The sequence below is a fragment of the Aythya fuligula genome, chromosome 5 (assembly GCF_009819795.1).
Source record: "Aythya fuligula isolate bAytFul2 chromosome 5, bAytFul2.pri, whole genome shotgun sequence".
NCBI classification, from domain to species: Eukaryota; Metazoa; Chordata; class Aves; order Anseriformes; family Anatidae; genus Aythya; species Aythya fuligula.
The window spans coordinates 8355989-8382480 of record NC_045563.1 but is presented as its reverse complement, the minus strand read 5'-3'; the positions used below and the strand labels follow the sequence as shown (position 1 = coordinate 8382480).

The following is a 26492-nucleotide window of genomic DNA, read 5'->3' as shown; positions in this document are numbered from 1 at the left end:
TAAGATTAATATTATATACTGACATATTAGACTTGACAACCTGAAGAAAATGAGACAAATTTCACAGCAAAAACAGCATCACCTTTTATTGCACTATTGCTTTGAAAAAATGAACTGCAAAATAAATGTATTACTGGGTTGCTTATTTCCTACTGCTAGAGCCTTTTGAAGATTCAAGTGCAGACTTACTTGTTTGAACAGGTAACTTAAAAATCTGTTTACTCCCTCAACAGCATCATTTTTAACTGTCAAAATAGGAAAGAATGTTTAATGTTTAGAAAAAAGCAGATAGAAGTTCCAGAGAATATTTCAGGCAGCTGGGCACATTCATGTTGCTATTACCATGTAAAAATTTTTTGAATGTAAAATCAGGTTGTTATTATTGCTGTAACACTGCACAGCTTTGCTCTTTTCATCTTCAAAGTTTTCATGACATAAATGATACAGCCTTTGCTTCTCCTCTGCATGTATACAGCTTATCACAGAATCAGGGTCTTAATCTTCATGACATCTCCAAGTCAGTTGAATTGTAAAGGCACGGCAGCAGAGTGGTTGCTTATAGTCACAAAAGAAAGACGTATCAAATCTCAGATTAGAAATAAGACATTCCTTATTCACTGATGAATCGCACGCTACTCCTGAGGTACATGATAAAGTTCATTGTGTGTTAAAATCTACCACAGTCTTGAAAATTACTTTAAAATGACCGTAAAGCTTTGAGATTATAATTTAATTTTGTTAACACAGAATGAAAACACCTTGCATTAAAGTGAAATCAAAGGGAGCACTTTTCACATGTCAAACTTCAAAATAAATTATTCTAAACATTAAATTGACGGAAGAAACGCGATACTCAGGCACTGAGCAGGACTGAATTGCAGAAGGGACATGAAGCTCCCAGGAGCAAAGAGCTCCAGTTCACCATTATTGGTCATCTCTTCAATCTATATGCAGAGTTTTTCAGGTTTATCCCACACCAGTGAAGCAGATGCCCATTCACCATTCCAGAGATTTGGAACAGAGCCTCACTCATGTGGATGCTGGGAGAATTAATGACAGTTGCTATTAGCCTAGTAGCAAGATTCTAAAAGCTCTTGGACAGTATGAATGCTTATGTTTACACAATGCAAGGAAACAGTGGCAAGAGCTCCCTTGCCAGAACAACCTTCAAAAGCAAGGCTATAGGAGCCTGGGCTAGATCCACAAAGGCTTTGGTATGTGAGCTTTGGGCAGAAGTTTCTTGAAGTGCTCAAGGTGTTATTCCCCCAGCAAGATGCTCTGCCTCCCCTGGAAGGATGCTGTCCCCAGCACAGAGGTCACCAACAGGAACATGCCAAGTCACTTAGTCCTGTGCAAAGCTTGGTAATTTTGCTTAAATGGCTAATGAAGGCGGGTTTGAACCAGAACAGCAGAAAGAGAACTGGAGCAAAAACACTTCTGCTTCTGCTAAGCCTCAGAGGGTAATAACCATTAGCGCAGAGACAAACAAACACGTGCAGTAGCATCTTCTATTACTACAGGAAGATTTACTAGAGCTCAGAACTACTAAAGTCTCTGCTCAGGCATTTATTAAGACTACAGTGAATCCAGATTCCCATTTGGGTACTCAGAATTGCCCAAAATCCTGACAACTGCTCAACTGTTACCACTCAGGGTCTATTTCATCCCTGAGACTCGGCAGGATTCTTAACCTTTTGTGTGCATGCGTGTGTCTATCTGGTATGTAGGCCAGTGTCTGGCTAACCTACACAAAAGAGAGCTGAAGATTTACACACAAATGTGTTTCCCAGCAGTGAGAGCACTCTCCTGTGATGTGGGAAGCGATATTAATTGAAGCAAGATCTTGCAGCCTGACTCTACCACATCCCAGGGAAATGCCCTAGCCCTTGGGCATAGAGTTAATCTCTCATTAGCCATCCCTCTGGTCTCTTGAATAAATTATTTATGAAAAGCAGAAAAACTTCAATAGGAAAAAGTGAAAAGAGATTTACCATGGAGTTCCTGGTAGAGAAGCCAATTCTCTGGGAGGTGATATATGTTTAAAAAAAGGGCCATTTTAGGCAACAAATCAATTTGCACTTTGGGGGCAAGTATGCATTAATAACAGCCAGATGCTATCCTATATGTGAGATAAATGAATTCTTTTCTTTCAGCACCAAGCAGAACAAAAATATGTAAACAGGGTTCCTACCAACAAAACATACAGCATATTCATTAGGCTGCATGAGGTGCCTTACCCTTCTCTGAGCACCACATCCCCCTTAAAGTAACTTGGATTAATTGACTGAGGGTCCCCAGTCAAGAAGAGGGTTTACAGCTGAAAATCCCAAGCAGAAAGTGAAGTCTGTTCGGAGGTGGTAAGTGCCTATTCTGAAGTACATCCTTTTAAACTTTACCTTACCCCTCTGCATCGGTCCTAGCCAACCCTGCCTACAGTTTGCTGATTTCTGTGACTCCTTTGCTGCACTTATTCCTTCGTTTGCACTGTACGAAGACAGGACAAATCCTTTAAAAAAAAGTGGCTGGTACAGTGATGTGTCTGGAGCCAGGCTCCTCCCCACACTGTGGATGTCTAGCACCACGCTGCCTCTATGTGTGCATGATTCAAAACCTACATTTTTTTCAAAAGGGTATACACTTACTTTTCTTCTCTTTGAGAAACATGTAGAAACCATTCCTTTCATTTAAAACACTATCAGCAGGCAGAAGGAGAAAAAAGACCTCATATGAAAACAAAAACATCTCATGACCTTCCGTTGGGAGAGTAGATCCGCCACAGGCACAAATTGCAGTAATTTTGGGAACTGCTAAGAATTACGACAAACCCTTCTCCATCCAGAATCCTGCATTCTTCTCCTGATCTTTTGGAAGAGTATTTCTATATAACCAAATATAACACATTCAATCCAAAAGATGATTCAAGCCTTCGGAACACAGGTAGACTTAGGACTAGCACACAAGTCTAAGAAGTTGACATGAAAGTAACATGAAAGTAACCACCAGGCCTGATTCTAAGTACACATAACTCTGTTCCTGCATGTGTCCACAGCTCTTTGTCTGAACATCCAGATACCCAGGCAGAAAATTCACCTGGCCAGAACACTAATCAGATCTTTTGGCCTACGGTTTTGCATGCGTTAAGTGTCTCTGATGAACAGATGAAGGCCACCTGAGCCTCTGGCTCCACTCTCCATCAGGTGTGACACAATCTTCTTCAACCGGGACATGCTTACAATCATTATTTCCTCACCAGTTTAGATTTAACCCCTCTCATGGATCACTTTCTGATGTCTTGAAAACTTCTGGTGGTCTGCAAACCAGCTAGAGCAATGGTGGCCTATGACTCAGTTGGCTACAGACTTAATAGATAAAACCAGACTTGCACAATTAACTGTGATATGGCTCATCTGTACTTAAATTTTACATTTCACTTTTAAAGACTTAACTGTTTTAGGTATAGTGATGAGATCCAAATTACCTCTGAACAAGTAGTGTAATTTTCAGATGAAATATCTAAGAATCCATGCTATTACTTAAGTATCCATGAATGTTTAGAAACAATCTTCAAGTCATATACTGTTTGTAAAAATTCTCTCAATTTCCTATTTGTACAGAAAAATAGTTGTAAAAAAAACAAACTAATAAAGTAAAAAACACTGATTCTATCTGTATACCTCCCTAGACATAGGATTTTGTTGAAATATCAATATCTATTACAGGAATGTATCTGTTTGAGAATAGATTACAAAATGATGACCTGTAAGGCCTAAAATATCCTTCATCAAAATTATATTTAAAAAATTAAGCATCAATGAATCTTCTTCAGATTACAATGAATTACAGGGGACGTGTTATTGTTTTGTAAACAGCACCCAAAATACCACCTCCAATTACAGCACTATGCCATGTATTGCATTAAGAATCCGACTGATTTCGGTTTTCATAATGTATCAAATGCTATTATTTAAACTTTCTTCACTTAGATTATTCTGTTATTCACAAAGACTTTTTTATTAGATTTGGGTTAAGTTCAGCAAGCAGGTGCAGGAAATTTGTGGAGAGAGGTAACTAATTTACTCTAAGATAGAGCACCAATTAAGAACTGGAAAAAAGAAAGATTTTTCTTTTTTTTTTTTTTAATTTACTTTTTCCAGATGGTGATTTAAAAAAAAAAAAAAAAAAAAAAAAGTTGGAGAAGGAAAAGATCCACTCACCATAAAACCATTAAGATCAAGGGCTTTATTTTTTGAAACCATTTTCAGCTTTAGATAAGCGGTGGAATTTTCAAAATTCTTAAGCAGATCAGGCACCAAACTCCCTCACATTTTAGGCAAACAGTTTAGGTATTTACTGGGGTTTTTGGCAGGCCCAAACACCTTTGAAACAATTAGTCAAATAACTAAAAATATTTCACATTTCCTTTGGTTAGTAAGTCAGTTTTTAAATACAAAATGTGTTTTTAATAAAAGTAGGGCCTGTCTCCTGGGTCAGGTGCAGACAGTTGTGCGCTCATTCAGTTCATGCTCTCAGGAGGCTGGGCCCAAGGCAGTTTCTGCACAAGTGCCGTATAAACAGTACTTTCACCTTCTTTTTAGGAGTTTTGAGGCCAAGAGAAACAATCTCTGCCCTCAACCAGCCCCCAAACATTCATCCCTAACCACCATATTACCACTTCCCCTCTGCACTTGTTTAGGAAAAAGTTAACATGGGTTTTTTTTGGTCAGATTAGGTTTGCTCTGGACCAGCTCCCCAGCCCAGCTCCCCATGCTGCTGCACAAACGCTTGCACAAGGAAAAGAGAGGAAGTCAGAGCAAGCAGCAAGACTTGCAGAAAGGGCAAGTCTTGGTGGCAATGCCATCTCTTGTCAAATCACAGCATGCAAACAAGTACATCCTTATTTCTTAACACAGTCATCATGTTTAATGTACTTGTATTCAACTAAATTTAGTTTTACAATACTATTCCGTACATTTTAATGGAATCCCATTTTCCAAATAAATAAAGCACAACTCAAACAAAAATGAAATCAACATTAACAAGTAAGACTTGTCAGTTACAGGCTAAGCCAGCAGAAATTGACAATATGAAAAAATGGTCAAGTTTCCTTCTAATACATAAAAAGAAATAGTTAACTTGGTGTAAAACGTACAGCTGTTTGCAAATCTCTGTTTCCATTACACCAATCAATGAGAAGAGAGATTTCTTTAGGGAAATCACATAGAAATATAAAACAAGGTAAAAAAGTCAGTTAATCTGTATCGATGCAAACTATTTCAACCCTTGCTCAACCTTTTCTGTATCTCATCTCACTGTTGGGCTTAAACACCTCCGCTGTGTGCATTCCCTCTTCTACCTGATGTGTTCAGGAGCAAAAAACAAATAAAAGTGAATGAGAGTGAAACATGGTCCACATTCATTTCTAGGGTTGTCCAAGCTCTTTTGTATTTCCACTTTCATCCACCTCCCTTTCTGTGACACTGGAGCCACCACTGTGAAGTAGAGAAGCAACCAGTTCTGTGCACAACCTCACTCGCAGAAAATGTCCCTCATGGAAAATTTGGCATTTTAGACCACGAGAAAGGACTTCCACGTTACGCCTCGCATTCCTTCCATTGTTGAAGGCTCCCATTCTCTGGGATCCCCTGGAAGGTGATTCATGTTGATATAAACATTATAAGGAAGAGGATTTCCTTCCACCGCCTCCACGTGCCTGCGGCGAGGCTGGCCGTACGGCGCAGTTGTGCAACTCAGAGTCACGTCAATAACCCTGCACACCGAGGGCTGCCAACCAACAGGTTGTGCTCGCAATCCTCGGCAGGGAAGCGAAACCTAAATTAGAGGGTGCCCTGCTGCAGGTCAACCCCAAAGAGAGGGGTTGAGGCAGGCAGGATGCCACGGGAGGGCCGGGGCTCGATGCCCTGCAGAGGCGGCGGGGAGGGCGCCATGAGCCTGAGGCGCACCCTGCTCCGAGCCGAGCCCAAAATGGCGGGGGCGGCGGGCGGGGAAGGGGGGGACACAGCACCAGAGGGGCCCCCCGGGCAGCCTGCCCTTCTCCTCCGGCCTCCCTCCGCCCCAGCCGGGCTTCTCCCGCCTCGGTGGGGCGGAGGGAAGGGGAGGAGAGACGGGCAGGCTGTGAGGGGAAGAGGCAGGGCGAGCCTGAGCCCCCGGCGGCACTCACCTGCCGGTAGCAGAGGCGGAAGGGCCGTAGGTAGAGGGAGGAGGTGCAGGGCTGGATCGCCAGCTCCTCGATGGCCTCCATCCCGCCGGGGGCAGCGGCCGTCAAGAGGAGGAGGAGGAGGAGGAGGAGGAGGAAAAGGAGGAAGGGCAGAGGAGGAAGGGCAGAGGCGTGCGCAGCCGCTGCCGGCCGGCCTGGGAGCAGCAGGCAGGGCAGGGAGCGGTTTCACCCCGAAACGGGGGCGCAGAGGGGGCTTGTCGCGTTGACATGTTAAAATACCTGTTTGTAAAGGTGTTTTCTCAAACTGTTTGCGACAGTTATCTCCAAACGGGGTGTTGATACTGCTGAGGGACTCCGACATTAAACAGAAACTGGGCCCCATCCTCTGGAGAACTGAAATAAGTGTGGAACTTTGTCCGAATTGCATCCCCATCCTGGCTGTGTGTCAGGCTTTGCAGGGTGCCGACCTTGATGTTAAAAGCCCGGTCCCTTACATTCACCTGTGTGGTGTTTGTGTGTCAAAATGGAATCATATCAGGGCCATGGAAAGCATGGGTATGAATACATGCTCATTTGTACCTTAAAACATATAAGGCAGTGCTTCTTAGGCTTGTCCTCATGACCAACTTCTAGTCAAGGCCACGCAGGCAGCCCATGGCATAAGAGCAAAAACCACCTTATTAGGCCCATCTGGCAGTTTTTAGCTACAAAGTTATGAGATAATTACTTTCTCCCCCTTCATATTTTTTTTTTTTTTTAAGCAAATCACTATTAGATTTAACAACCTCCTGGTCTTTTGGACTTTCTGGAGTTTGATTGTCATTATGTAACATCAGGTTAGATTCCCTTTGGTATTTTAATGTTCCTGATAATGTTTTTTATAGATTCCTGAGCAACAGAGCCCACAATTTGTCGTGGTTATTTTCTCTGACTTGTGCTCACTTCACATGCAGAAGTTCCAGTGTACAGCTATTTTAGTTGCTGTATAAATTTAATTATTTGGTCGATACATTAACTGCACTGAGAATAATCTGAAATCCCTCCCACCTGTTTCTTTTTTTTTTTCCTCTTCTAATCTACTACCACTGCACCAGTAAGAAAGTTTATTGTTTTCTAATGTAGCACTCAGAGTCTAAACAACATGGCTAAAAAGAGGATATTCAGCAATTACAAAGCTCAATAAAAGTAGGTGAGGTAGCACTTCCATTGCAGAACGTTTACCATCGGTTCTAATAACACAAGTGACAAAATAATAAAATGTTTTGTAGGACTGAAAAGTGTTGTGTTCCAAAAAGCATATTTGGAAATCTCTCATGACAAATAGACAACTAAATGTATTTTATTATCTACTTAAAAATATTGGTTTAATTCTATATTTGCGTCATTGGATATGTCCCTGTATTTTTTTTTTTTTTTTTTTTTTTTTTTTTTCAGAATGATCTTGAGGTCATTCAGAGCTCCTGGGAACTTAAGCTATATTTTGCTATTAAATTATTTCAGTCTTCCAAGCCCAATTTAAGTATAAACACAGTTTCCATGCATAGCAAGTTTACAGTATCTCTGTTTGCTTATGTTAAAAGTTACCCAGTACCCAGGTCGGCTCAGCCAGTGAGATTGTGCTCTTCAATAAACATTCTGACACCACTTTAAGGTTTTCAGTGTGTGTGTGTTTTTGGGAACATGTCATAGTGTGTGATGGATGGTTTATTCCATTCTTAGTCTTAGGTGGGAAGCTTTTGGGGTTGTGATATGTCACAGACCTGATCTTGCTAATGTACCTGGAGCAGTTGAGCACAGTGTCACAGGAAAAATTGTTTTGGGGTGCTCTAGCATTGCAATTGTGGTTGAAAGTTGTAGACTTCTTTATCGGACAGTGTTCTTGGTGAATGTGACAGCTGAACTAAGGATTTAACAGTCTGAGATTGAGAAGCTGGCTTGGTGCTATCATTTTACAGGTGAAATCTGAATGAGAAATTAAAAATATGCCCTGCAGTGAGACTACTGTTGAGCAACTGAACATGAATTTGTTACAGTTCTTCATTAATGCCTAGATACCCCGCATAGCAAGTGGCCTTGACTTTGCTAGTCCAGGAACAATCCTGAGAAGGGAATGACCTGCTCCTACTTACTCCCATGAGCAGTACTCAAGGGGAATAACTTACCTTTCGATGGATGAAATGCACTTCTGCTTTCCTGTTTTCCTGCACTGCTCATGTAGCTTGCCTATGGTAATCGGTGCAGTGACTCCGACCTGGCTGTAAATGCACTGACTTCACAAGAAGAAGCAAATAACAAATAACGAAGCAGAAATGCTGCACAGCAGCTCAGCACTGAGGTCAGGATAGCTGTGCTCACGTGGTGCACACAGAGTTCCACTAGAGCAGAAGTGCACCCACCATGTGCTCACGACTTTTGCTGGGGTAACTTGATTCCAAAGGACATTGGGAGGCCGGGCATGTTTGCTCAGAGTGCTGCCCCATATGGATTTATTACCTCAGATAACTATCACCTTGCAGATCTCCATACTACTCTGTTGTGTGTTACTAGACATCTCTGCATGTTTGTCTGTGTTTTAAACTGGTGGTTTCATTCCTCCAAAAGCTTGAGAAAATAGACATTCATAATTCCAAGGTGTTCAAGTGCTGCGCTAGTGTCTATTACTTTCAGTGAGATGACTCTGATGCTTAAGTTGAGGCAGATGTTTAACTGCTTGCAAAATCTTCTGGTTTCCATTAGTAATACCCTGTAAAGTATCATTTCCCTTTCTCTGACACTGTCCCTAGATTATCAGTTCCCAAACTTCTTACATCCTAGGTTGCTCTTTGCTATCGCAGTTTCTTTGCAGATTACTACCTATGTTTACCATTAGACTCCTGATTAAAATAGGCACAGATGGTATGCTTCCACAGACCGATTGTATTGTGCCATCCCATCATCCTTCCTAAGTTACTGTTAATTTGACTCACCCCAAAACCAGGAAGGTGTCAGAATGACAGGTTGCTTTTCATTGCATCAAATATAGTTCTTTATCTTCCTTAGAAGTGGCATCTGTACTATATAATGTTTTCTCACTTATTAAATAACATATGTAATGTTGCAACGAGTGTTTTCCTGGATCTGATCTATTGTAAATTACTGAAGTATGGATGGTTTATGGGCACGGGCTTTAGCAGGTCTGAGAACATTTTGTGTGACTGTGTGACAAACAGCCAGGTAAAGAAGTGCAAAAACATGAGTGCAAGTTCATTTCTTTCCTGGAAAGAAAGATCAGCAGATTAGGTCAACAGAGAGAGAAGAAAAAAGAAGTGTCCTGTCTGGAACTAAAGAGTCTTAAGGGAAGATTCACTGGGATTTCTTATAAAAAATGAAATGCTAACATTAGTGCTAAAAAGGAATTCTTTCCTCGGGGTAAGGTTCTTTGTTTAACAGACTTCTCTTTCCTTCAAAGCAATGTTTGCTCTGTGTTACATTGTGAGTAACTTTTATTACCAGCAAAATATCCAAACAAATTTTGTTGTTGTTGTTTAAAAAAAAAAAAAATCCCCTTGAGGTTGAAGTTTTTGCAGACACAGTCCTTCCCTTCCCTTTAAACACACACAGACCTTGGGCATGTACTTTGCAGAGGGTCAGGTTGCATCCTTATTAGCAGTTTGTTTTATTGCTGTTTGCTTTGGGACGGAACAGGGAATGTTTCCTGCATGGGGCTGGCGCTGCTGTCCCCTCTACCTGTGGCAGCTCGTGGAGCCATGCACACCTCGTGGAGCCTCTCCACCTGTGTGCCTGGGGATCAGCGTGCAGGGAGCTGGGTTTGTCCTTCACCACCTGCCCCAGCCCATCTGTTCAGGCAGCAGCCCCGCTGTTTGCCATGTGCACCGGGGAATGTCCCTCGTGGCACTTCCCTCTTCCTGCTGGAGCTTAGCAAAGCGCCTGAGCTGCTGGGCTCCTTCGTGCACAGTTAGGTGGCACATTTCCCACAGTGATTTTGGTGTGTGAGTGTGTGTGTGTGCTAGTAAATTCAGTCTGCCCTTACCAGGCACCATGGCATGGCCATCGCTTAACAAAATAATAATAAATAAATAAATAAATAATAATAATAATAAAACATCTCATCCAGAGCTTTTCTTTATCTCCAGATATTGCAGAGTATCATTTTATATATACAATCTTATATTTCTTTTGATATCTGCGTAGTTACTAAGATACTGCGAGGATGAAAGCCTCAGCGAGTAGAGGCCAGCTGACTCGCAGTTCTCAGCTCTCATTTTTAAAAATTATTTCCAGCTCTCGTGGTTACAGGAAAAAGTCAGGAAATGTAAACTACGGTAAATCTATGGTTTGTGAGCCGTTGCACGCAGGTCCTGTGCCAAGGAGATGGCACGTATTTAGTAGAAAGGCTTTGATGTTGGGGTGACAGATAGCCTGAGCCCATGACTCTGGGCAGAACAAAGCCAGTAGAGGCTGCTGAGGACCCAGCTGCATGCCCGGTTCAGCATTATCCAGCCTCAGGCAGCTGGGATGCCCGCAGAGACATTGTCTTCTGCCTGGAAACCACTCCCAAAACGCCCTCCTCCCCAGCTCTCTGGACCACATACAGTTTTTGTTAAGATCAGATAATGGTATCAGGGAGGTTGGACACCTTGGCTGTAAATGCTTAGTGTGACAGGTGGATAAAAATGTCCAAAATCTGGTATAATTTTTGATTTTGTGTTGGGAAACCTTCCGGCTGCCACCGCAAAAGCTTGTCTTCTTCACGTGGGCCATCTTTGCGTTGCCACAGAGAGCTTAGTTGTGAGCACCTCTCCGGGGATCAGATGCAGGTTCTTTCCATAATGAAGTGGCTGTTCTGAAGTTTGCCTTCTGAAGTTTACCCCCTAGGCTCCTGCAGAAAAGCAAGCCTGAAGCTGCCAATATCTAGCTTTTAATTATTATTCAGTTCTGGGGCATAACCACCCTGGTTACATTCATGAAAGTCAGGAATCGTGCTTATGCAATTGTTCTGGCATTGAAAATAGAGCCCTAGAGAAATTTGTTTTTATTTTAGTAGTAACTTTTCTGAGAGACTTATTTTTTTGTTGGTGCTGTTTTAAATAATTTACATTTCCATTACTAAATATAAAATCAGAGGTCCGCGCTGCAGTACATAACAGTATGTTCCAACCATTTTATTTACCGTCAGTTGGTTCAGAGGTGCTTTAATCACATGAATAGCCCCAGTCAGAAGAACTCGGAGTAATTATTCCTGTACGGGTTTGCAGAATTTGGTTCATAAGGACTGAATGCGTGAGCAAGACAGGAACGGTGTGTGGTATTGCTGGTGTGCACCACGCTGAGCTAGGGGAATATTTGTTTGCCTTCCTTAGATCTTACCATTAGCTACTGTTTGCTTTCAGAAAACCAAGATGTGTCTCTTTTAATGAGAAAATGACCTTCTTGGTCTGTACTTTGCAAAGTCAAGTACTGTCTCATGGCTATAGTGGAAAGCTCACCTATGTCAAGGAGAACAGCACCATTTTCCAAAACTGCTGGAATTTATCCACCTCCCAGGGGAATGAACGGCTGATACAAAGCTTTTTTTTTTTTTTTTTGTGCATATTGTCATTAAAATTCTTGTACAAAATACAGTAAAAAAAAAAAAAAAAGAGACGTATTCTATATAAATACAGATACAGATACCATGACATGTAAAATTGGTCTCTAAAAATAGTGAGGGAAAAAAGCTCTTCAACATAAATATGTAACTAATATGTCAGTAAGACAGTTCATAAGATATTCATAATAAAATATGACAAGTTGCAATATGGTATAAAGTAGAGAGAGGGAGGTGAGAACATGGGAAGTAAATTCTGATTCCTAGCTTTTCAGCTGGGGGAAGAACAAACACATAGCCTGTGAAAAAATAAGAAACAATATGCATGCAAAAATCAGATGCTTTTTTAATTATTTTTAATTACTATCCAACAAATGTTGCCTACAGCTAGCAGAGTGAGAATGATTAGAGAGAAGACTTTGATTTTTCAATAAGCTCCTCTCTAATGAGGGAAAAAAAAAAATGATAACACCTTGTTGTTTGTGTTACAGTACCACGCACAGCTACAGTCTGGGTCTCATTATGCCAGAAACTGTGCAAATACAGGTAGAAAAATGGTGTCTTTCCCAAAAGAGCTACAAACTAATTTATACAAAGGAACAAACAAGACTAGCATAACATAATAAGGAACAGCTGAAGGAGGGTAAAGGAGTAAGAAGAATCTGCTTTTGTTTGGCCCGTATGTATGCAATAGAGCTGTAAGGAGAAAAGTATTTTGATTTCTCCGGGAACCTTGATGTTCCAATAGCTGGAAATTGTCTGTGAAAAGGACTGGAGCCCAAGCTGTTGGATGCTTAAGTGTTGGCCGTGGCTCCAGCCATGACCCTGGTATCTCGGAGCTCTCCAGTCACCGTGACACTGTGCCTGGTAGCCTGCCTTGGACTGCAGGCATTAAAAGCCCAAGGGTCCTTAATCTTCAGGCAGTTTGCCTAGCAAGATTTGTTGAAGCTGTGGGAGCTGGAAGCCCTGGTCCTCAGGAGACTACCAGCTGGGCTGCTCAGAAGCCGGGGGCTGGCATAGCTCCAGTGGAAGCCTGCCTGTTTTCCGAAGGAATTTAATTGAATACTTGTCTGTATGAAACATTTCTCTTCGGTAAATTGAGACATTCCAAAAGAAAAATATAGTTGGAGAGTTATTTTATTATTTTTTTCTACCAGATGTAGGGAGCAGGTACATGGCTTTTATTCTGACATGTATAGACATAAATATCTATGTAATTTATGAGAGAATAGTAAGGAGTCACAACTGGCCATTTCCCTGCCTCTTCTTCATTAGATGTACAATCTTATTCTCATATTTATTAGTATTGCAGCAGTGCTTAGGAATCCAGAGCTTTATTGTGCTCATCAGTATCAAAACGGAACAAAACAGCCGAAATGCTTTTGAGAGATTCTTGTGGTTAGAAGTGAGTTGGAGGAGGGCTCTGGGGAAGGGCAGGCTCAGCTCTGCACAACCTAATTCAAGGGAGCGTAGCTTTCATCCGAGTGTGAGTGTGTGAAAGGCAGCGTAGAGAAGGGATCTGGGAGCATTGCAGCAGTGGAGGAGGTGGGCAGCTGGATTTAAGTGCTGGAGAGTTAAAGTCAGGAAGCAAAACAGGGGTCAGACTGATTACATTCGGGTGGTTTGGCAACGAACTTGGAAGTAGCTGAGCTGATCTGTTGTTGAGAGCTTGCCGGAAAGTTAGAGACCGGTTCTTTGATCACATGAAGGGCTCTGTAAGAACTGAAGTTCTAAAAAAGAAATCCTAGCCGTCTTAAATTGGACTCTCAAAACTGTTGGCATTGACATTTCCTAACTTTTGAGTGCTTGACTTTGAAACCTTGGCAGTGTTTTTTTTTAATAAATGTTGTGTGCATTTAGACAATACCAAGTCTTTGGTTCTAGTTCAGCAGCACCCACCCCCACATCCCCCCCCAAAAAAGAATAAAAAAAAAAAACACCTTTCCCATTTGTGAACGATCTTGCTGGATTTATTATTTTGTACTATGGCCTTAGAGGCTGCAGAGAAGGTATCCAGTGCATTTCAAGTGGAGATTTGGGCATTAGCATGCTCGCAGCAGAACTGAGCCCAAGGATATCTATCCCTAATCTCTGCTGATCTCCCGGAGCAGTCTGTTTTCACCTTACTTTTGCAGTGCTCCTTCTCTTAAAGCCTCTTCCTTGCCTGCAGCCTCCTCATTAGAAATCCTGCAGAAGGGAAGAGGCGGATGTATTAAAAGTTGGTAGCTGTCAAGAGACACTTTGTTTGGCTACCTGCTTGTGCAGGGCAATGCTGCACCTTGGCTGGCTAAGGCAAGGGACTTTGGGACCCGAAGCTGGCTCATGCTGTGCAGAGGATATTATTGCTTGTAGATCTATAGCTATTTGCTGTATTGCTTTCTTTTTGCTGAGATTAGATTTGGGATTCTCATAACTGGGTATGCTGTATGAAGAAAATGCCTTCCTTCATCAAGATCAGGAATTGCATGTTGTTTTAACAACAGTGTTCTACAGTAACTACTACGGTTTTCTACTCGGTATTTTAAAGATATACAATCCATGTATGCTAATATATCTGCATGAGAGATTGCCATGACTGAGAGCCAATCGTTGGCAGAAACAATAGAACAGACTCACAAACAGGTGGTTCTCATCACTGGATGCATAATGCTGTATGTATGCACTTAGCCTTTGCCTAACGCCCTGATCCTGCAGAGAATGTGGCTCTTTCTGGACATAAAATGGAAGCACTTGCTGGAGAAAGTGGCAAAGTACTTATTTCCCTGAGATGCTCCTCTCAGTAACTGGATAAATCTCTCTCACTACTTAGGTAAACCAAAAGCACATAATCTGTCATTGCTAAGGACAGCATTGCTCTTCTGTGTACCTAAGAAAGGAAAACGTATTTACAGCGAATGTAGATGTCCTGTTCTTCATTCATGTGTGACCAAATTCTAATCTCTCTCAGTCTGCCCTAAATCCAAAATAACCAACTGAAGTCAGTGCAGTTCCTGGGGATTTGTGCTACTGTAAATGAGAACGGAATGGAGAAATTTTTCTCCTCCCTCTCATAACAGTGAGAAGAAAAGCTGCAATGTCAGACTGACTTTTTATTTTTTTTTTTCCTTAACTCACGTTGTCATAAAATGGACATCATTTAGACCTCCTTTTTTATGTATTTGGAATATAACAGAAGGAGAGCCTTGATGGTTTCTTATTTTACAGGAATATAAACATTAAAAGTCATTTTTCTTTTACACATGAGTTAGGAAGCATAATTTACTTGAAAGGACCCTATTATATACTCAGTACTGTATTTGTTTATCTAATTGAATAGAAGAGCATTTACTGCAGTTTCAAAGCTAAGCCAATAAACATTTGTCTTTGTATTGCGGCAGCAATGTTTGACAATTGGATTGGGCAACACCCATTTCAACTTCAGTTTATTTTATAGTATTGATGAAGCAAAACTCCTTGTACACTTTCACTCCCTTGCTCACACAATTTCCACGAGTTGGGTATTTGGCAAAAGATGCCGAAAGCCTTTCTTACAGGTCGCCTGTGTTGCATTGTCCTTGTTTCATACACCACCTCCACTTCATACACTGGCTCACCTCACAACTTAATATTTTATTTCCCATATCCTTGTGAACAACTAGGTATAGAGAAATAAACAGCAGCTTTTTAAAAACATCTACACGTCTAATTTCTCTTAAAATCCAGAGCACTTAAAAAGCTTTAATTTTCACTGTCAGTTATACAATGCTGTCAGCATTCTTGGACGTAAAAATATTGGAGATTACTGCCTTTTTATTGACTCGCTGTACAAATGTCATTCTGGATTGTGCTGCCTGTATCAAATAGCTTGTGGAACATCTCTCCTAATCAGTTCCTTTTGGGAGCAGGATAACCCCATCCCTTCTGAAGCTGTGTCAGTGCCTGCAGTGCCTGGGACTACAGATGAGATCTTTGTTAGAGAAGCATGAGATGAATTCGTGATTCCAGGCCGTGTAGTAAGTGCATTCCTGACTGAATGTTACATCGTTTTGATTTTCCTGGGACAGCGTTGCACTTTGTCTCCTCGCTGAAAAAGCTATGTTCATTAGATACAGGAAGTCCTGCTAAACACCCATAACGTTACATTAACAGCTGCTGGTAGGTCTTTGAATGTCCAACGAGCAGGGGAGAGTTTGCCAGAGATTAGGTATTTCTTAGCAGTGATTGTTTTCTTCAGTGAGCTTCAGAATCTAAATTTCTGTTAAAAAAAAATAATAATAATAATTTAAAAACAGGGCAGTTAATCCTTAAGGTTGTGAAGAAAACTTTTAAAACATGCACCAGATGGGAATCAGTGCAGTAATGTCTGCAAGCAGACATGCCGAAAAGCAGTCTGAAGGCTGATACTATTTAGATTAAAGGAGAAAGAGCTGCAAAGCAGTCATGCAACATAGACAGCATCTCTACAGTGCAGGGAATCTGCAAGTCTGCAGCAATCCCTGCTTTGTTTTACATCATCGATGGGTTTGCTCTTGACTGTGGCTCAAGAGAAACCCAATTTTCTCTCCTGCTGATTTGTGCTCCCTCCGTTTTATATAGACAACTCCCATTACTTCCTTTGGCAGTGCACACAGATAGCTGACTCAATAACAGAGCTGACTGAAAAAAAGGAAAAAAAAAAAAAAGAAAAAAAAAAAATTTACAATCTATGAATTTGTGTTTCTTCTCTTGTTTTCTGTACTTCCCAAGCAGGGACAACAGACTGCTAAATGAAACTGCTTTGAAAGTTCTGAGTAGAAGGAAAACATTTTCTCACAACAGCAGAAAAAGAGAAGAGATCATCATGTCTAATGAGTGATGAGATTTTTGATTTCAACTGTTTCACTCTAAACCTGGTGTTAGAACTGATAAACAGAGTGGCTTCTTTATGTGTTGTGATGTCTTCAGGAAGCTGTAGTTCTGGTCACCATCCAGTGACGCCTTTGCCCCAGTTTCTTGTCTCTGGTCCCTCCCCAGAGGTGGGATTTAGCACAATTTCTACGGAAACTCTCTCGAATAATCATTTGCTCATGTCTCCAGGAGTGCTGCATGGCCAGCTCCAGTTCAGCTCATTTGGCAACTCTCTGCTCTCACAGTGTTGCTGATTTTGATAGGGGAAGATGAATCCTTCCAGTCTTCTGGGTGTCACTTCTGAAATGGTAAAAAATAAATAAAAAAATCCCAAGAGGAAAGGTGGTTTACAATGCCTGGGAGGAAAATTACATACTAAGTTACATCTTGTACCTTCAAATCTGCATGAATATCCGGTATCAGCAGGGAACAGGGGATGTGGTTTCAGGGAGATGGATATTCCATGGTCAACAGAGGTGGCCTGAGACTAAAGTATGTGAAAGCACCATCGTTCCTGGCCCCTCCAGCACAGGAAAATGCCTGTGACCATAACAACCTGCTCGGGAGTGAAACCTCTCCCAAGTGAATATACAGACCTGGTTACACCTGATGGCTAAACCAGATAGGCAGCTTGTGCCAGAATGGACAGAGCCCATAGAGGGGAACTGCCCCAAGGGACAGCAAAGGTAAAACAGAAGAGCAGGCCCCATTTCCTGCTTAGAAAAAATTGCAGTATTACCTGTGTGTGCCTCTTTTTTGCTAACTGACCCTTAACGGGGAGTTTCTACCTGTGTCAGGCAAGGCAACTGGGGACAGGCACGTGGCAGAAAAGGTGCTGGTTGCAGTGCCCCACTGCCTGCTGTCTCCCCTTCCCGTGCAGCCCTCCTGTGCTCTGCTCCAGCCCGGGGTCTCGGGAGGACAGCCCACAGTGCTGGCATCTCCTCTGCCTGCAGCTCAGTGACAACAGGGCTGCTCCTCTGGTACTCCAAGGGGCACAATGTTAGGGATGGAGGACATAGGTTTCATGTTTCTGCCTCTTCACCCTTCCTCTTACCTCTACTTCCCTTGATTTTGGGGCATTAATTGCTGCTGAAAGAAAAGGGCAGGAGATCTTGCTTCAGAGGAGAAGAATCCACGGACAAAATAGGAGTCTTCAGGCCGTTATTTCTACCTTGTCACAGATAATAAAGTTGGTCTGCTGTTATCAGATGCTACGTGCAGACAGGATGAGATGCTTGTAGTGCTCAAGTGCTGTCAGCCCACAATATAAAAAATGTAATGCTCAAGCCCCAAAGTCCTGGAGACTGGCCATGATGTAATGAGAGTTCAAAATAAATAAATAAGCATTTCAGTTTTACTGCACCGAGTCTTTAAGGCTTTTATGTTTTCCTGTGCAAACTTGGAGGCTGGAAATGAATTATTTAGGTGAAAGATGAGTCTTTCTTATGATTATGTTTTCTTGCCTGGATATACTTACATGTCCAGTGCTGTAGGAGCTGGGAATTTTAAAGAAACCTCTCAGAAAGCTTGTGATTATGTCCTTAAAACTGGCAGTGCTGGATGCTGTTATATCATAGAACGGGACTGTTGTGAGAGTAAAGATGAAGTCCTGATTTTAGTTGCACTCATAATTTTAGGAAGTGCCTACATGTGCTTAATGAAACTAGATTTCCACCCTCCTGACTGCAGTTTTAGTCATAGCAGCACATTTTGCAGCTCCCACTCAAGCCAAGCTGTATATGATAGTAATGGCAGTGTTGTTGAAGGGGGGAAGAGTTGGATTAAACACTATTGCAATTGATCTCCTGTGTCTCAGCTCGCAAACTGAGCAGGAAAGCGTTAAACCTCCTCCAGCCGGGCTGTAAGGGGAGAGGCTGCAGTCATCTTTACCTCCTAAGTCACTTGCAAACCAAGGAAAGAAGCAGATCTCCAAATTCTGTTTGCTTCATTCTGAAAGATTTTTATTAAAATGAAGTGTTGTCTATTCCTTCTCCCAGACAGAAAACAAACATTGGCATCTAGAGTGGCAGAGGACGAATATTTGGTGCTGAGCAACTTGATTAAAGTGTATTCCTCGCAATGCGCGGTGCCTCCCTTATCCTGCCATTGTGTTCATACAAAAAAAAAAAAAAAAGGAAAAAAAAAAGAAATAGGAGGGCTTGCCCTTTCCCATTGTATAGTCACATTTTCTGAGTTCAGCCAAAATGAGTTTTATAAAAAGCTTAAAGAAAAAGATGAACTTTGTCTTTTAGTAAACCACTGAGGCAATCCTGAAAGCGATCTTGTGCATTTTGTGTATAGGAAAACTGCTGTAGTTAGTGCTCTGGCTAATCTGCCAGGGGAGGAAGATAATACTAATACAAATGGTTATAGGATAAATGTTATCTGAGCTTTGCTTAAGGGTTTGCTACAAAAATTGAAGCTGAATTTTACTGAAAACACTGAGAAAGTTTATAGAGGAGGAAGTGATTTGCAGCAGAAGAGAGTGGGTTCGTACTGTTACATTTTTATCACTGCCATCAGCAATATCAGCATCTACATTTATCCACCGATGTACATTAAGCTAGTGATCCTCTGATGTAATTAACAAACATTATTAGCCACAACAGCCTAATTCAATCAGAGGATCCGAGAGTCTCTGCATCGTGTTTGCCATTACCCAGAGACAGTTGCTTGTGGGCATTCACCTGTGTGCAAACTGGGCATGAAAAATTAAAATAGCGCATCGTATGCTTACATTATGGAAACACTAAAAAGAGGCTGTAGTTAGTTGACAGATACAGGTATCCACAAAAAAAAAAACAAAAAAAAAAAAAAACAGAGACCTAGGCTGAGCCATGTCCTCAGCTCTATTTTGTGGCACTTTTATCTGTGTTAAGGACTCAGCCATGGATTTTCCTCTGTGTCTGTGTATACTGAGTTTTACTGTACTGGTTCCACCACCACCAGACTTGGTAAACAAAGATGTGCCCAGGGAAAAACAGACATGGTTACAAAGATCTGTGTTGCCAGCCAAAATCTGGTTAGGTTACTGTGGGCTTCTAGCAGCCAAAATAAAACAGTTGTGCAGGGCCAAGAATTTTGAGATAGAGAGGGCTGGAGGAATTCGAAATATGCTACAGAAGTGGAAGCAACAGGACTTGGCAAAATCCTTGATCTAGTTAGAGAAACAATGCGTCCCGGTAGCCAAACAACAGGGTGGTGTCAAAAGAAAGAGTGAGATGGCAAAACCCTTGGGCAGAGACAACAGAGGATATCCAGGAAGGGGAGTTTGAGACCTGGGTCTGGATGGAGATGAGAAGTTAGCTCTAATGAAATACCCATTGGCTCAGGGTTTTGGTTCAGTGTAACTGTAAATTCCTGACCTAAAATTCTTCTCCAGTATTATCAAAGGATCTGTGCTGACCAAATAATCCTAAGGGATCCATCAAAAGCACAGCATTCTTGAGATATGTGTAAATATACCTACACCTCCATCCATACTTACATACATGTGTGTTAAATGGAGATGGTTTTGCCACAACAGTTTAAGTAATAGAGACAGATACGTTGTACTATAACAGCGTTAAACAGTTACAGCAAAGAATCTGATGTCCTTGTGCTTAACTCCAGTTCTGTATGGATGCATTTGTTTTTAGGTTTTCTTCTTTTTTTCTTTCTTTTTTTTTTTTTTTTTTTTTTTTCCTTACTTTAGCAATAACTGTATTCCCCATAGCTGTTCCACTAATAGAAATTTATCTGAGGAACTTGCATCTGAGGAGCTGAACGTATAAATGCTTAGCAAGAGGATTAGCAAAGTGATATGGGTATTTCTGTAGTCATCAGTTGCACACTAATGTGTATTGATCGAGAGGAAAGCAGTGCACATACCAATTTCTCAGCACAAAAGAAAGATCTCTCTTGCACTCACTCAGCCAGCGTGGCGTTTTTGCTGTATGATTTTCTTTGTTTTTAGCACCAAGTTCAATATAAAAGGCAGGTACTTTCAGTTAATTAAAATTACACATTTTATCCATGAACACATCAATAGATAGGCGTGTAAAAGGCAGAGATTTTATCTTGCTCAAAGAGAACATGGGTTTGGTTGAATCTTACTCTTTGAATTTGTGTTTGTGGCTTATTACCATTGTAATCAACAAAATATAAATCTCCTGCTCAGCACTGGCTTGAACCTGACAGCACTGAGAGAGGGTTTCTGCAGCAAGACTCTTCCACTCAAGACCCCTGAAAGCCAAGGGTCTTTTTCCCTCTCGTGTTGGAGCGGGCAGAGCTGGCGGACTTAGCACAGGGGTGAGTCAGCAGAACCCAAAACCGGGTCACTCCGCCAGCCACTGGCACCCAAAACCCCGAACTGCCAGAGCAGAGGAGCTGCACGTGCCTCTGCAGGGCCCCGAGCCCGCCGTCGGGCGGAGACAAGGCCGGTGCCAAGGTATGCAAAGAATTGAAATGAAGGTTCTCCTAACCCTATACAACATGCATTTAAAATAAAATAATAATAAAAAAAATAGCCTAGATCTCTCATCAAAGAAAAATGTAATTAGGGGCATTATTGCATGCCTTCTTAATTGGAACGGCTTGTGACAGAGAAGTATTTGGGAGGATTTCAACCCAACAACAAAGCGCGAGCCTTGTGCCTGCTCTGCTCACCTGGAAGTGCAGCCCGGTGAATCTATGTCTGGCGCAGCCGAATGGCAAGTGGCACAGCTGCAGGTCTGCAGGGGTTTGCATGCAAGCTTAAACCCTGGTCACAGTGAGATGCTGCTGAAATTTCCCTGGGCTGCTGAGCAAGGTTGAGTCATGTCCCTGTGAGCAGCAGGGAGCACGTTGATGAGTCAGGTGGTATGTTAAGTGAGATCTTCACTCAAGAAGCACAAAGGAGTGATCGTAATGTCCCAAACTTGAAGCCAGTGGTGTCACCAAAGGCAGTATGAGGTTCTCCCAGAAAACCTTATTCCCCTCATACCCACCCATGTGAGTGAGGTACTGGCAAATGCATGGGAGGAATTATCGTGGTGAGACCAGTAACACAGACAGGATTCAGGCACTTTTAGGGATGAATAGACATTAGGGTGGGAAAAGATGCCATCATTCCTGTGCTGTGGCCAGAGGAGTCACACCACAGGGGGCCGTTCACCCAAGCAGCCTGGCTAAGGGCCAGGTATTAATTTCTCTGTGTTCCTGCGTGGGAGTGGGGAAAATGAAGGAAAGTGTTAGAAATTAAAATGAGGTGAAGATGCTAACGAGGTCTGCCATTGGGTTTCTTCTTGGACAGTGCACTGCTCACACAGCCCCAGAGTCAGTGCAGGAACAAGGTTGTTATATTTCATTTGTACTGCTACTAATTTACATACCTGAAGATTACTAGAATATAATTTTATTATTATTATTTTTTTCCTCTAATATATCTCTTGGTGGAAAGCAGATGCATCTGAAAAGATTTGTTTTAATGCAGCATATTGAGAAGACCTGTTGCCTGGCATGCAATAGTTAAGCTATGAAGTATTGGACACTGGAGTAATAAAAACCGATTTGCTTTGATCTTGTAGTTAAAAAATGATTAAAGTATAGAATTGCATGTGCCGACATTAGATCTCCACCCACAAAGAGATTTAAGGCTGTCGGGGGAAAAAGGAAAGTTGAAAGACAGCTTAAATGTAATAATTCAGAAATTGAGCTGCTTTTTTAATTTAAAAGATGGTCAGGATAAAGGGATTTTTATACCTTATTTGTTGTACTAGACCTAAGAGCCTTATCCCAAGATATTTCCTCTTGCACACAACTGAAAAGCTGAAACTTGGTAAGAAGAGCTAGCATGTCAGGGAGCTGAGTTTCCATATTTTCTGTTGAACTGAGCTGAGTGAATTTGCAGCTTCGAGAAGGATTCTCGCTTCCCCTCTTGGTACCTCCACCGTGCTCAGGGTGACCCCTGCCCTCCCTTCTGCTTGCATGCTGCAAATAGAAGACAGAGTATTCAGTAATGTACTTTGCAGGGATGAAAAGCTTTCTTCTTTTAATTGCATGCATATTGTCATCTCCCAGGCACATGAAATTACCTTGTGGAATTGCAATTATGAACTTATTACTGGTTTATCTAATTGTTAAAGAATACAGAGACGTGTTGAATTGGGTTTCTGGCCCCTGTCATGTAAACTGCTCCAGCGAAGGCACACCCTTACACCCACACACAATCCTGAATTAAGTCAGTAGGAAGCCTCTGGTTTTGCATAATCATTTTGTAGCCAGTATAAAAAACATAAGAAAATACATTAACTGATGCTTGCAGTATTACATCTGCCCAGCCAGACTTAATTCTTCTGGAGCGACAGCTCTGCTAGTGTAAAGTCAATGTTTGATCTTTAATTGTCCTTGATTGTTTTGGATAATTTTGATTCTTTGTCCAATTACAGATCCTTAGCATTCTGTTAAACATTGCTTAGTGAAAGAAAAGACTTTTAGACTTTTTATTAAAAAAATAAATAAATAATGCAGTAACATTCATTGTAAGCAACCTTGGAGATCAGATGCAACGTTGAAGAGCAAGGACAATGAATTGGGTTTCAGTAGTGCTGAGCTTGTTATTATACACATGATGATCCTGGTCAGAAATTGCAGTTTGACACCTGTTAATGTTAATGATCTCTGAGAAATAAAGACCTAGGAAACACACCACGCCATCTCTGAGACATGAGGTGTACTAGGATAAGAAGACTTAAAGTCAGTATTCTGGGTTGGCTTTTATTTGCACAGGAGTCAATATTTTTGCATTTCAATTGACTCCTCTATTTGCAGTGCCACTCTTCTACTGTGTACTGGATGTTCACTGCTGAAGCACACACTTCATAAATTGTTATTGGTACGATTTTTGTAATTCGCTGTTTTGTTACACATTACCCTCTTCAACATCAAAAATTAAACACTGTGAATCTGGCTGCTAGGGTGGACAAGCAGCTCATTTTGTCCCTCCAACCATCAGGGATCCACTTTCCATTTGAAGAGGTCTCAGACTGCTGCAGGACAAGCTCCTGGTGCACCAGCCTTGTCTTTTGGGGAAGCCACCCACATCCTTCCCATGCGGATAAGGGAATCTTCAAACCACACAGAGCTTTCCCTGTACTGTTTCCTCAATGGGACACTGAATTAATTTCTATCCTGATCAGGTCAACAACCAGAAGTAGAAACATAAAAGCGTGATGGAACAGAAGTGCATAGGACATGGATTAGGTCAAAATGGGGGAAAAAATATGGTTCACAGAAAAGCCATGGCGAAGATCTCCATGTTTTCATCAACACAGAGGAATGTTATCTGGCTTTGGGGATACGTCCTCTGGTAAATGGGCACTTTCAGGCAGAGCTGTGAGAGAGGTGCCCAGTCAGAATCATAGAGAAAGGAGCACCAGATGCTTTTGGGTTCCTCTGAAAATGGACCATCTGAGGTATTTACAGTTCATTTCAGAGGGCCAAGGTCTCAGCTGGGGTTTTGCAATGGCATGATGGAAATGGACATGTTTTTTAATGGTCAAATCCTCTATCCCAAATGCAAAAATGACACCTTCAAGTTAAAATAGCAAAGAACATCTTGCAACTTTTATGTATAGAAATAAGCTCTCTAGGTAATAGTAAATGACTTTTTATAATTGCTTGTTGGGATGCCTGACATCAGATGGTTGTACTGGTAACATGAGAACAGTATGTGACAGTTTGGGAAAAACACATGGCAGAAGATGGGAATATTGATTTGTAGGCAAAATTTGGAAGGGGGGGAGAGGGAGAGAATGGCCAAGAATGTGCTTTACTTTTTAAGAAAATGACATTCCTGCCACCAAAACAAAAACCTGAGAAAGAAAGCACATTCCAAAATGATATCATCACATTCCTTCTATTCGGACAAACACGATTCACTGTAACTGCTGTTTCCTGCGTTTGTGATTTCCCTTAAAGGGTGTTTCAACGAGAGATGTTTTCAAATAGGAAGAGAAATTCAGTTTCAATGTCCTTAGGAGCCTCTTGGCAAAGCCAGGCCTTCTCTCTAAGGCCAAGAGAGGTTTAAAAAACAATGTCTGGGTCAGATAATACACCAGCTTGTAAATTAGTGACGTAGGTAGAAAGTAGCTTTTCCTCTCATCAGACACTTTATAGACAATTTGTGTATACCCTGAGCACCAGCTCTCACTTCTGTTGAATGCTTTAGACTGAGCAATAGACCCAAAAGGAGATTTTTATTTGTGTTGTTCTGAAAGAGAGACTGCAAAATGTATTGTAACCATAGGAGGCCTGTGAGGCTCAACAGCATTTGTGTTATGGTGACTCAGAGTGAGCAAACCACTGCAATACCTGACCAGGGATGTGGTGATTCTCCGTCATCAGGAGACTGCAGCAAGCTGTAGTTTCTAAACCGCCACCAACCACAAATTGAGACCACAGCACTGTGCAGGAGCTTCTGCATGAATTTCTCTGCCCTGGGTTACACCAGAGGTCAGACTATACAATCACGAGATCATGACAGCTTCTCTGACCTTAAAACTTGTAGGATTACAAATCTGGGAGTTGCAGTCATTGCCCGGACTTACTCTTCTACCGCAGGAGAAGGCATTCAGGCCTGAGGAGAAGTGAATGCATGAGCGACCACAGCCAGTGTTCAGCATGAGGAGCACGTTAGATATGGAGAGAGAGAAAAGGGGATGGACTCAGGTTTGTGTGGGAGTAGTTTACTGGATAGCAAACATGTCCTACAAGAGCAATGCATGCTGACTCTCACTACAACATCAAGACAGGTGACTTTTTTTTTTTTTTTCTTTCTCTCTCTGCTGCATCCCACTCTGGTAGAACTTGGTAGTTTCTGACAAGTGAAATCAGACTTGATGAATTTAGAAAAGACAAGCCTGAGATTCATAAGTGTTTTTTTTTCAGAGGATAGAGCACAGAGCCATGGATCTAGGGATGTTATTCATGAACTGTGTTATTCTGAGTTCTTTTGTTATGAATAACAGAGTGGTGTTCCAAAAGCCTGAATTTTATCATCAGCTAAGCAGCGAGCTCCTGGAAGATTTCCTTAATTATTTCCCAGTATTCCTACTATTTATCATTAGCTTTCTAAAACTGGCATTCAGGCACTTCCACTAACATCTTGTGTGATTTCTGACCACCTAATTTCTTCCTTTCCTTTCTGTTTTTGTTACCCTTGTGACACAATATACTTGTCACCAATATCAAATGCAGGTCTGGAGGGTCTGCCTCTGTGGGTATGCAGCAGGTCTAACACAAACAGGTCTTGTTCTCAGTCAGCTTTATAGCCCAAATAATACAAAATAATATTTATTGAAAGGAGAGACACTTATTCAATCCTTAACTCAGATTGGTAACTTGATCCTCATATATCAAAGATGTCCATTTGTACAAGTGATGCCAAATTATGGTGTCTTCACTCACACCAGGCTCATTATAATATCTCACTTGGTTTCAAAAGAACTTCCTCAATGAAGTCACTTGCCATAACAGAAACCTGATGGTCCACCAGCAAGAATTGCCATGGTACCAAGGGGAATGTCCCTCTCACCCTTTTCCAGCCCATTCCCTGACTGAGTGCAGCTTAACTACAGTTCCTGTTCTGCTTTTATACAGGGTGTGATCCTCCTCCACCCTGCTGCCCCCAGACTGACAGCTGTTCCCTCTGTCCTTGAAGCACTGAGGGAAGTGTATGACTGGCTTGTAGCTCTTCCTCTCCTCAAAGCGAGTGACAAGGTTATGTGGCAGTTGCATGTTTCCTTTGTTATCCATTTGTTTGAAGAAATAGGAGTTGCACCTGACTGAGACTGCAGAGGCATTCAATTAAACAAAGATGTTTTATTTTAGAAACCATGTAATGAA

General features: G+C 41.7%; 1 protein-coding gene across 1 annotated transcript in view; it reads right to left on the bottom strand.

Annotated features, from left to right (window-relative positions):
* NUDT14 (nudix hydrolase 14) overlaps window positions 1-6279 on the bottom strand; it is a 60712-nt gene extending 54433 nt beyond the window's left edge. Inside the window, exon 1 of the mRNA XM_032188959.1 lies at window positions 6179-6279. Coding sequence (XP_032044850.1) covers window positions 6179-6259 — 81 coding nt within the window. The 5' untranslated portion in view covers window positions 6260-6279. The remainder of the gene's footprint in view (window positions 1-6178) is intronic.
* Window positions 6280-26492: the final 20213 nt, after the last annotated feature.